The 13,126-nt window shown below is 37.7% G+C and overlaps 1 protein-coding gene across 1 annotated transcript in view; it reads right to left on the bottom strand.

Moving 5' to 3' along the window:
* TOGARAM1 (TOG array regulator of axonemal microtubules 1) overlaps positions 1 to 13,085 on the bottom strand; it is a 76,639-nt gene extending 63,554 nt beyond the window's left edge. The window contains exon 1 of the mRNA XM_047862057.1: positions 10,688 to 13,085. Coding sequence (XP_047718013.1) covers positions 10,688 to 12,730 — 2,043 coding nt within the window. The 5' untranslated portion in view covers positions 12,731 to 13,085. The remainder of the gene's footprint in view (positions 1 to 10,687) is intronic.
* Between the last annotated feature and the right edge of the window lie 41 nt (positions 13,086 to 13,126).

Below are 13,126 nucleotides of genomic sequence, written 5' to 3'. Positions count from 1 at the left end.
GTGAAGCAGTTTGTTGAGAGTACCTTAGGACTCTTAGAAACATGGACTGTTTTCAGTCTTTGAAGTTAATATCTGAAATGTAATTCATTTAATTCCTTAATTCCTTAGAGTTACAGAAAGTCAAAGTATTATAAAATGTAAGCTTCACACTTGATGTTAACAACAATTTGAGATTTAGAGTCTTATTATTTTAATCTTGCTACTGTTAACTTTTCATTTGATTCCGTGTGTGTGTGTGTGTGTGTGTGTGTGTGTGTGTGTGTGTTTTCAAGTAAACTCTACTCCCCAGTGTGGGGCTTGAGCTCATAACCCCAAGATTAAGAGTTGCATGCTCTACTGGCTGAGCCATCCAGGTGACCCAATTCCTTGTATAATTTTTTAATAAAAGGATCTTTTTAAAAACATTTTTGGAGGTGTACCTGGCTGCCTCAGTCAGTAGAGCATGCAACTCTTAATCTTGGGTTGTCACTTGGAGCCCTACATTGTGTATAGAGATTACATACATACATGCATACATACATCTGAGCATACACTGCTCATAAAGCCTCTTTCTGGTTCCGACTAGAACTGAACACATGGACAATAGTTTCCACACAGATGGCAGCAGTGGAGGAAATGGGTTTTGATTTTATGACCTATTATGTAATTTCTGCCAGATGACAGTATCCTGGGCAGATGGCAGCTAACTGGGAATCTGCAATCTCATTTCCTTATTGGTGTGTTCTGTTTATGTTTGTTTTTAAATGTGCTGATATAAGCTCCGTTACTCTAATAGCCAGAGCTTTCTTTCCCCATCCAAAGCTTAAGGTTTCTTCATGTTTACTTATAATGGGGCAAATACCTGTCAATATCTACAAAAATCAAATTCCTATACCAAAGATGAAAGGAAACAAGATCTTAACGTTCAATGGTCAGCTTTCTTCAGTTTCTCTAAATAAATAACTGCAAGTTAATATTAATTTGGAATTCTGAAGCAAAACAAAGGACAGTAAAGAAACTTAATTATAAATTAGACACTCAGAAAAATGATGGTTTTCAAAAGCCAAACAAAACAATATTGAATATTTTCTAAACTTCAAGTAAGTTTAGCTTTTTTAAAAACAAAGAAAACTCAATGACTTTATTGTACAAGATATGGACATTAGAAATATATATCTCTCTCTATGGGGCGCCTGGGTGGCTCAGTCGGTTGAGCGTCCGACTTCGCTCAGGTCACGATCTCACGGTCCGTGAGTTCGAGCCCCGCATCAGGCTCTGTGCTGACAGCTCAGAGCCTGGAGCCTGCTTCAGATTCTGTGTCTCCCTCTCTCTCTGGCCCTCCCCCCGTTCATGCTCTGTCTCTCTCTGTCTCAAAAATAAATAAATGTTAAAAAAAAAATTAAAAAAAAAAAGAAATATATATCTCTCCAAATTCCTGCAAATCACAATTCTTAGTCTATTAGTTATCTTTGGCCATATAATGCATTATCCCAAAGTATAGTACCTTAAAACAATGAACATTCATTATCTTTCTTTCTGTGGATCACAAATTTACAAGTGGCTTAACTGGATGGTTCTAATCTCTTGAGGCTGCAATCAAGATATCGGCTAGGCTGCTGTCAACTGAAGCCCTAACTGAGACTGGAGGATCACTGAACTTCACTCCATGGCTACTAGCAGGAAGCTTCAGTTCCTTGCCATCTGGGTCTCTCCAGAGGACTGCTCATGATATGGCAGCTGGCTTCCTCCAAAGCAAGAGATTCGAGGAAAACACAACCAAGATGGAAGCTGCAGTGCCTTTTTATGACCTAGTTTCTGAAGTCACACACCATGATCTCTACTTTATTTGTTAGAAGTAAGTCATTAAGTCAGACACATACAAGTAGAAGGGAACTGGATTGTAACTCTTCAAGGAAAGAATCTCAAAGAATTTGTGGTAATATATTTAAAACCAACATACTCAGCAATGATGAATCTAATGGTGATTAAGTGTTTTTGGGTTTTTTTGCTGCTTTATCATAATTACATTCTCGAAGTTCTTGGAGGGTAAAATTTTTCCATTTTATGAATACAAAATATTTTTTGAGCAAACAGATTGGTATATCATGTCTATGTATAGACTGTATTAATCTATCAGAATAAAATAAACTGAAACAAGATCTTATTTCAGTTAGCATACTAAAATCATTATTAAAAGGGTGAGTGCTTATTTCACATTAAATGAAAAAACCCAGAGACTTCTGAGATTTCTTTACTTTTTATAATTTGAATGTACTGTATAAGGAAAACAATGGTCTTGCCACAAGATGTACATTCAAGGGAAAACAAAGACTAGCCGTGAGTTTAATTAATGTCCTTGGTTAACCAAGAAAAAAAATGTTCTTAAACTTTAAAGTTTTAATATCTAGTATATAATTAATTATACAGGAAAAGTTCATATAAAATCCTTGGACAAATAAAACTCACTTAAAAACAGCTATTTGTCTTTGCCCAGATTTTATCACCATGTAAAATAATATTAATATGATATAATTGTTTGTGCAAACTTGAACCTATCTTCTCAGGAAAAGCCTAACTAACTTAAATTTCTCAAATGTCCTCCACTGGCTTCACTTCTCAAATATAAAATTGTAAAATCATGAGTTCAATTAAATTTTATAATACAAAATATCTTTATTAAAAGGGATCAACTCCTATAATGCCATAAATCCTACAATGATTAATATATTACCTTGTGTTGTAGTTTTCAAACCCTTAATGTTATTTTAGACTAATATAAAATTGAATTAATGAAAAATCTTTAGAATTTCTAAAGATTTACCCTTTTATTTTAATTTACCCTTTTCTCTTATACATTATAGAATAACCATCAAATAAACAGATTAAAAGATCTATAAATACCTTTGGATGACATTAAATACATGTTTATTATTGCCACTTAAATCACCATAAAAGAATATGAAATGTGTACTCTTAGAGAGAATGAAAGATAATTCTTGGTTATATGATTTTTTTTTTTTCTGCATCTATGAGGAAACACAGCTGGTTTCTTTGTGTAAGGTTGTATTTAATATATACAGCTGACATGGCTCTAGGTAAAAAAATTACAGAGAGATAAAAATATGTACACAAGAAGGGGTGTCTGGGTGGCTTCGTCAGTTAAGCATCAGACTCTTGGTTTTGGCTCAGGTCATGATCTCACGGTTTTTGAGTTCAAGCCCCACATTGAGCTCCACGCTGATAGTGTGGAGCCTGCCTGAGATCCTCTCTCTCTGCCCCTCTTCTGCTCTCCCTCTCTCTCTGAAAAATAAATAAATAAACTGTAAAAAAAAAAATGTATACAAGGCAATGGATACATGCTGTCCATTTATCAAGGGCACTGTTACAGCTTTTTTTTAAGGTGAAAAAAAACATATAAACATACATTACCTTATTTAATATGTTTTTAAGGTTTATTTTTTAAAATTTATTTTAAAATTATTTTTAAGTTTTTAAATAGATCGTCCACACTGAGAATAGATATGCTTTGGTGCTGTTCAGGATTTTGACAAGCATTAAAACTAAAAGTTTTTCAAATTCTTTAAACCTTCAATAAAATCTAAAAGAAAAAAAAATCAGGGGCTCTGGGGTGGCTCAGTAGGTAGAGCATGTGACTCTCGATTTTGGGGTCATGAGTTCAGACCCAAGGGTGGACACAGAGATTATTTTTAAAAAAATTTAAAAAGAAAAAAGAAAATCAGTGAGTACTTCTTGGAAACTAACATCTATACTGACATCAGATATGCTTTCAGGATTGTTCATGGTTTTGACATGCTTAAACTAAGAGTTTTTCTCCTTCAGATACTCCAATCATATTTTAAAAAGAAAATCAAAAACTACTTATTAGAAACAACTGAACATCCAAGAAAAGCCTCATTAGAATGAATTCACAACAAATACATTACTGCAGGTTAATAAGTTTTACCTTCAAATTTGTCATATTAAGTATTCTAAACCTTTCCCATATTCTTCAGATCCCGGACCCATAATTTTCCATTTTCAGCTTACCTCTTAGTTTACCAGAATATGGAAGCTTAATATTATTAGAGGTGCTCTCAAAATGTGGTTCACAAACCAGAGCATCAGCAACACCTAGGAGCTTATTAGACATGTAGTCTCAGATCCCATCCCAGACAAACTGAATCAGATTCTGTATTTTAACAAGATCCTGAGTCAATCCACATGCACATTAAAGTTTAATAAACACTTGTTCTAGAATCACATCTTCCTTTTTTTTGACTAAAAACAAAATGCACCTTTTTGTTATCTCGAAATTTTTCTGTATCCTTAGTCACCCTCCTTTTTTCTTTCATTTCCAGAGGAAAAGACTTCCTCCTCTGTTCCACAGCTAAGCTCCCTATATAAACCTGTGTTCTTGACTCATTCAGTCCTTATTTAGGACCCATTAATTCCTTGCCTCTCTTTCTCAAATATGCTTACAGGGACCAAATCGTAAGTATTTTTCATATCTAACATCTACCACAGTACAAGGCACAGAGTAGGTATGTTGAATTCATAATTGGCTCCTTTTTCTGCCTCTCTCAAGTCAAGCGTCTCCTATTTTAAAATAAAACACAGTAATAACTCGTCCTCCTATATCCTGCGTGGTCTTTTCTTTCACTGCCAAACCCTTAAATGTCTTCTCACTTAACAGATATTTATTGATACTAATTGCGGACAGAGCACTATGGTTAGTACTATTGCAAAAACAAAAACCAAAAGAAATAGTCCCTATCACCCCAGTGCTTACCATCATTAAGAGAACATGGCTCACACGTGCTAAACAATGATAGAAAAAAAATGCTAGGCGGTGCTTTAAAGAGTAGATTATAAGCTTGCACTTGGCTTCACACATAGTGATGATCAAAAAGATGTTGAAGAAATGCTTACTGCCTGTATTCCTTATCAACTCACTTCATAAACTTTTAAATTCAGTCTCTATGACATTCTTCTAAAACCACTCTTTTCCATGTCCCAACGACCTTCCTATAATCAAATCTTCCACCCTGAAAAAGCTCAGAGCTAGTAACTGCATACATATGAAGCAAGTATGCTCTTTATTTTTCATTCTAGTTTACTGACTACTATGTCTCTTACCACACTGTATAGAAATCTGTTAGGAAAAATATAGCTAATATGGTAGTCAGCTAGTGAGGCCTGATCACTGACCCCATTAACCCATTAAAACACTCATAAGAAACATAAAAAGAGATGCAAAGTTAAAATACCACAGGAACATGGTTGTCAGTGATTTGATGTGTTAGGGCACAAAAATAATCAACTAAATGGTGGAAACAATAACAGAATTTAAAAGTTTAAATATTCAAAAAGTAAGAGAGCAGTTAGACCATGATATTATATGATCTAATATTAAATAGTCACTAAAGATCCTTCTACAGATTATTCGATATTAAAGAAAAAAATGTTCATGGTAAAGTAAGTGAATAACTAAAAGGGGGACGTTCATTTTCATGCCTGAAAAAAGAATCAGGCAACAGAACATTCAGTGCATACCTCTCTCAGAAGTGGGATTACTACTAGAAAAATCTAATTTACTTCTTTGTGCTTTTTTATATTTTCCAAATTTTCTATAAGTACACATTAACTTTTTTATAATCAGAAAAATTATTAAGAGGAAACTCAGGAAGATAAAGTTATTAAAAATTATTTTACAAGTAGCAGGCTGAATATGTAAGAACAAGTCATGTTTCAGTCTTCCTTCTCCTTAATCTCTCCTGCATTTAGTGGTCCAGATGTATTTTCTCAAACTTTCTGCTTCACTTCTAAAACTTTGTTTTTTCTTGGTTCTCTTCCAACTGTTAGGCACCTCTTTCTTTGCCTTATTTGGTTCTGTCTCATATATCTCTTCCCTAATTGGGGCTGTATGCCAAGACTGAGTCCTAAGCATGCTGCTCTTGCTCTATATACCCTTCACTGGAGAGTCTACCCACTCTCAGTCTCAGCAAATACTTCTCAGTATATGACTTCCAAGATTTACATCCCTGGTTCTTTCTTTGTCTCTGGATAGTATTTTTCAAACTCATCTAGAATATTCTATCTTGTTCCACCTAAAATTCATTTTCTACCTAATTAATTTCCTTGTTTGGGGCCTTCTTATATGTATTCATGGATTTTATGCATTGGTCACCTCATGTAAATCTTAGTTCTCTCTCTGTCTCTCTCTCTCCCCCTCTACTCTAACACTTGGTCACTAAATGTTTTGAAACATCTCTTACATCCATTATTTTCTTTCTAGTCTAATCCTGATACCCTGCTAATCCTTACAGATCTCAACACCTCACACAAGCAGTCTAATTCATAAGTCTAATTAATCTCCTAAATCTGTAGTCTCTAGCTCTAGAAAGAAAGAAAGAAACAAAGAAAGAAAGAAACAAAGAAAGAAAGAAAGAAAGAAAAAGAAACAAAAAGTACAACCTACACATTTCTGTTGTTGTGATGAATTTTCCTAAAGCATTGCTTAAAAAAAAAGAAAGGAGGGGCGCCTCGGTAACACATTCGGTTGAGCATCCAACTCTTGATTTCAGTTCAGGTCATGATCTCACAATTTGTGAGCCCTGTGTAGGCTCTGCGCTGATAGTGTGTAGACTGCTCAGGATTCTCTCTCCTCTCTTTCCCTGCTTCTCCCCAACTTGTGCGCGCTCACAAGCTAAACTCTTTGGTCTGACATTCAAGAGTTTCCAATGTAGCCCTGCTTCCCTCTTGTAAACGTATTTTCTAACACTACATTACAAAAATCATCTAAGCAAATGAGTCTACTTTTAAAATGAGCTACAGAAGTACATAAACATTCACGAGTTTTTCTGGAAGCTTTGCTGTTTAATGTAATTAACCAACGCTATATGTGGACAAGACAGAAATAATCAATTAACAGCAGACTGGAAATGTTAAAGCAGAACTTGGGCAAGAGCCAACACCTAACAGATCAGGGGCCATGACATTCTAGAAAAGGCAAAACTATGGAAACAGTAATCAGTGGTTGCTGGAAGGGAGGGAAGGAGTGATGAAGAGGCAGAGCACAGAGGATTTTCAGGGCAGTGAAACTATACTCAATGATACTATAATGGTAGATACTAGACATAGATTTGTCCAAGCCCACAGAATATACAACAGCAAGAGCAAATCCTAATGTAAAACTACAGACTTTTGGTGATAATATGTCAATTTACATCAACTGCAATAAACATACCACTGTGGTGCTAGTGCAGGAGACTGTGCATGTGAGAGGGCAGAGGAGATAACAGAAATCTCTGTACTTTCTCTTCAATTTGCTATGAACCTAAAGCTGCTCTAAAAAATAATGTTTATTAATTAAAATACATACATACTTCAAAAACTGCTCACCTAAAAATATTTAACTATTTAATACCTGTCCTCAAGATAAATTCCAATGTAGTTCTTCTACAAACCATTTATGAGCAAGAAAGTATAACTTAATTTCTGGGATATGTTCTTTCATTTTTATTTATTTTTAAATATTTATTTATTTATTTATTTATTTATTTATTTATTTAGAGAGTGTGCCTGCAGGTGTGCAGGGGAGGGTGCGAGTGAGAGCTAGAGTGAAAGAGAGAGAGAGAGAGAGAGAAAGAACACGTGAGCACACAGGGGAGGGGCAGAGAGAGAGAGAGAGACAGAATCCCAAGCAGGCTCCATGCTTGTCCGCACAGAGCCCCATGTGGGGCTCAATACCATGAACCACGAGATCACGACCTGAGCTGAAATCAAGAGTTGGATGTTCAAGCAACTGAGCCACCCAGGTGCCCCAAGTTCCATCTTTTAAAAGCAATATATATCTACACTGGAATTTAAAAAATGCACTTATTTTCAGATTCTTGGTGCTTTGGCCAGCACCAGAATCATCTTCTTTTTAAAAAAATATTTGTTTATTTTGGGGGAGGGCAAGTGGAGGAGGGACAGAGAGGGGGGGACAGAGGATCCGAAGTGGGATCTGCTCTGACAGGCTGACAGCAGCAAGCCCGATGTGGGGCTTGACCTCATGAACCACAAGATCATGACCTGAGTGGAAGTCAGATGCTCAACCAACTAAGCCACCCAGATGCCCCCAGAATCTTCTTGATACACTAACATTTTAGTTTTGACACAGAACAAGCAGGATTAAGATCAATGCTTAAAGAATCCCATTCATTGCCAGGAAATGTTTATAGTACACAAGAACAACCATATAACTAGATTATGTAAATCTGAAAATTATTGTTAAAAATAATTTGGAGCTAGAAGGAAGGAAAGAATATTTAGTTTACCTCCATCCATTTGAGTTCTACTGCAAAAATACAAACTCCTTATTTGTAATAATGACCTCTGTATTTTTGCTTCTGATTGTATTTCTAGTATCTTCTGCTACCCCCCACCAAACAGTTTCAGCAGTACAGAAACTCACCATTTCCTATTAATTTGCTAAGTCCTTCATAACTCAGTGTCTCAACATATATTCCTCCCATCTGGAATTCACCAGAACCCGTTCACACTTAAGCAAACTTCTACTCATCTTTTATCACACTGTTTAAATCATAATAACTCAGAAAACAATTTAAGAAAAGTGTGAAAACAAAACTCTGGGGGATAATTCTAAGCAGAAAAAGAACTGCAAAGAAATCTTGAACTTTTATCGCTTCTCGGCCTTTTGGCTAAGATCAAGTGTAGAAATCTTGAACTTTAGTAGGTAGTTGTCATGTTATTGGTGTAGTAATTATATAGAATACAGTATATGAATAAATATAGTATATAAATAAATAAAATATGAATAAATATGACTGACACTGGGAACCAGGGTTTTACTGTGGGAGAAGGAAGATACGGACTAAAGGAAGATAAGGAAAAACGCTGTAGTGCTGGATTTGAACTGGAGGTTATCAATATGATTCACACACACACACACACACACACACACACACACACACACACACACAGGTACTGCCTGGTTCTGTCCACTGAAATGACCAATCCACAATAGTAAACAATAGCGATGAATACATTTATACCTAGACTTTGGTTTTTAAATTCTGCTCTTAACTAAAAAAGCAGTTTGAAAAAATGGTTGATTCCAGGTCTGACACAAGAAAGGTACAAAGTAAGCCTGGGAATCTTGTATGATTAAGAATGTGTTCAATGACTAAGGAGTCACGTCAAAGGACATAAGAATCAGCCACTGGTCAACTTAGAGCCAATTTTAGCATCAAAAGGAATACTGATGTACCTAACACAGAGAATAAAAAAGAATGCCAGATAACAAATACAGAAGAAATGTAAGAATTTTTTAAAAATTACCCTTTCTTTGTAGACCTTGATGTAATAAATGATATAGGTTTGGATTACTATTAGATGCTAAGAACAGTGGCTGAAAGGTTTTTAGGTTATTTATACAGTCTCAAAGTATCACCTTACAGATCATGTGCTAATTATAAAGAAGAAAATAAACCTTACAAGACAGTGATCTGGTCATCACTACATTAACCAAGTGGTAAAATTTAGCTCACCAGTAGTGAGACAACTTAATATTATATGTATCCTCATGTGATATAATGTGAACTTTACAATATCTCCCATGTAACATTTTTGCTAAAATTGTTTATCTTGAATGTATTCATAAAGAAACAATCAGACAAATTAAGGAATGTAGGAAATTCTACAAAATGACTACTTCAGACTCTTCAAATAAGTCAATGTCAAGAAAAAATAAACAAACAGGTAGGCATATTGTTCTAGATAAGAGGTATATTAACCAAGTGAACCGTGATTGGAACCTAGGTGATAAAAGTAAAACAAATACTATAAAACATTTTTTACGGGTTAATTGGAGAAATTTAAACACAGACTATATATTAGATATTACTGAATTACTATTGATTTTTTTGAGGTGTGATAATAATATGATAAAGGAAAATGCCATACTTAGAAAATAAATGTAGAAATATTGAGAAATGAAATATCAAGATATCTGCACTTGCTTTCAAATGATTCAGCAAATATGAAGCATATATGAAAAGATGACAACTGACAAATATAGATGAAGTAGATGGGTATTCATTGTACAGTTCTTTTAAGTTATCTGTAGATTTGGAATTTTCAAAATAAAAACTGGAGGAAAAATCAGTTCAGATGTCACAACTTGGAAGACTTCTTGGAACTTCTTGGAGGAATTCTTGGAACTTTTCTAGTGGAATTCTTTTTCCTATTTTCAGCATTCCTATGGACTCTTTATATTTCTCCTTTAGCACTTAACAAATTTGAAATTGCCCATTTACAGGTCTGTCTTTCTACCTAAACTTCACGGAACCAGCCTCATCTTCATTATTAGAAGTCAGCTCTTTATCTGACAAGTACTAAATACTCAGTGTTTGTGTATGGATGAGATAATTGACATACCAAGTTGACAGGCCCAAACTAAAATCCAAGTATTGTCATTATCATATTGTGCCTCAAATTCAATGAAATCCATCAAGAAGTAAGCTTATTAAATGTTCCTACATGATCTGTACCATTACAATAGATGTCCACATCAGCTTTCAAACCGACTTAAAAAAAACAGCATAACAACCCTCTAGCAGTTTCACCCTTAAGTCATTACAAACCTATTTTCATTTTAAACTCTTTCTAGTTTCAACTCAAGGAAATTAGAAAAGATGCATACCTGTTCTATATCCTTGGGATTGGAGGTCTGGTTTTCTCCCATGACTCCAGACTGCTCATTTTCCCATGGTAATTTATTTTTTCCTTTTCCTGCACTTAATACCCTTCGGGTACATATGGTTGGACTGTAAGATCCATAAATTTGCATGCTGTCCCTTGTGTGGTCACCACAATGACAGTGTGCACTCTGAGTTCTGTTACCAGCCAAAAGCCAATCTGTATCTGCTCCATGTGCCAAATGACTTGACCTACCCTGGGCAGATGATGGCATAAGTATTGCATATTCCACAAATCCCTGTTCTGTTAACCTGGGGAGGGTTTTCCTAGCCAATCTGGCCTGCACAGCATTCATCACTCCATCTCCATTATCTTGCAGTTCAACAGTATCCACAGCTTTGAAAAGGATGCTGGTTTTACCTGAGCCCATTGACGATGCCAACACAGCAAAGGCTTCAAGAGCTGCTTGGCGTACCCTGCGTTTGCTATCTACAAGAGCTGGGGCAAGATCAAAAGACAGTTTGGTTAAGTCAAAATCTTCACTTGGATAAGTCAGGAGGGAGCAGATGCAAATGTTCACTACCTCCTCTCTCACTCTGGAATGCTTATGTTTGAGATGTTCCAGGAGTAAACAAAGCACCTGTTGAGGACCTACTTCCTTCATTAGCTTGAGGAAGATTTTCATGTATTCTTGTTTGATTACCAACTTGTTATCTGCCAGCACTTTGACAGAAGCTGCTATAACTGGTCCCAAGAACTGTTGTACCTGCTCTCCAAGGCGAATAACCAGTAAATGCAGGACCTGAAGTGTGCCATGGACCACTTTGAAGTTTGAATCGTCTAACAAATTATACAACAAGCTAATGAAACCGACAAGACTGGAATGAGGGGTAGAACTAGGGTTAACTCTTCCCATCACCTGTTTTAGTTCCTCAACAGCCTGAGTCCGGTTCTTATAGTCTTCCTGGTCTAACAACCTTGAATGAAGCTCTTGAGGAATAATCCCAAATTTAAGATTGCTGTTGGAAACAGTCACTGCACAGGGGAGAGGATCTTCAGGAAATCCAGAGGCTTCAAGTTCCAAATAATAAGGAACCTGACTTCCAAATTGAGACTCCAGGCGGCGATTGTAATGTCTCCTCAACGCAGATGGCAGGCGAGAGATATAGGACTGAAATCTCTCTTGGCCAAGTCGTTCCCCAATTTGCTGAAGTGCAGAGAAAGCAGTCTCAGATTCTTCTTCTATCTCCTGATCGCCAAGCTTTCTGGCTAAGGATATTATTACCTCGGTGAGATCTAAGCTGAGCAACAAATCCTCAGGAGTAAGCAGGATGGGGAACAGTAGTGCTGTGGAAGCTCGAAGTCGGGCGTCGGTACTTTCCAGTCCCTGTTGTATAAGCGTTCTCAGCACCTGTCCAGAACTACGTTTCAGACAGACATGTAGGATTTGTAGCGCATCTTTCCGTAGGGCTGGATTCTCTTCTCTTAAGGAGATAACAAGTTGAGGCAGAAGTGCTAAGCTAAAGGCCTCTTCCAGCTGGCCTGCCTCCCCCTGACCCCGGAGAACGTCCGAGAGGAGCTGCAAGCAGAGTCGCTTCTCATCACTAACTCCTTCCACAAGCACTCGGCCCAAGGCCCGATACAATGCTTCCTTCCGTCGGGGAAAGCCGAGTCGACCGCCCCGCCGTGGCAAAGCAGCCTGCAAAGCCTTGAAGGCCTCGGAAGGATCTGGCGCGGTTCGGAGGAGTTGAAGAAGCCGAGTCTCCTCTTCGTCTCCCCCTGCCAAACCACCTCCAGACCCAGACCAACCACTTGTGACTGCCTCCGCGGGCATCACGAGGGTCGAGGCCAGAGGTGAAGGTGTCGGAGGGCAGGAACCGTGGTCTCCGGCAGCTCCACGGCAGTAGTTTTTCTCGCCTCTCATGGTGCCACCAACTCGACTATCATCAGTCTCTGGGGCGGAAGGACGACTGCAGCTCTGGAGGCGATAGGCACAGAGGGCTGGAAGGTGCGGCAGCAGGAGCAGCGCAGAGGGCACAGCCTCCATGGAGAGTCGTCAGATGGCAAAGGCTGTAGGAAACCATCGTCTTTGAAGGGCTCGATGGAGCCCAGCCTTCCAGGTTCCTCTACAAGCCACAAGCTGTAGAGGAGGGAAAGGAACAGCTTCAGTTAGCTGCCAAGCCGCTCCCAACTCCGGGAGGCTGCCTTCTGCAAAATGGCCCCTGCCTGAGCCCCAGACCCCACAGCAGCCACCGGGCGTATCCAGGGGCACCACGTGACCAAACCGATCGCTTCCATGGTGATATACCCAGCGCGGACCTCTTGACCCGGAACTTAACTTGCCGTGTTGAATGCTGGGTCCTGTAGTCCACGTCGGGTGTTACGAATAGGCAGCAGGATCCTGGAAAAGGAAGTGAGAACATTACGACGGTAGCAAACGTCT

Source organism: Prionailurus viverrinus, chromosome B3, assembly GCF_022837055.1.
Source record: "Prionailurus viverrinus isolate Anna chromosome B3, UM_Priviv_1.0, whole genome shotgun sequence".
Lineage (NCBI taxonomy): Eukaryota > Metazoa > Chordata > Mammalia > Carnivora > Felidae > Prionailurus > Prionailurus viverrinus.
The sequence above is the reverse complement of the archived record's forward strand: the minus strand, read 5'-3'. Positions and strand labels throughout refer to the sequence as shown.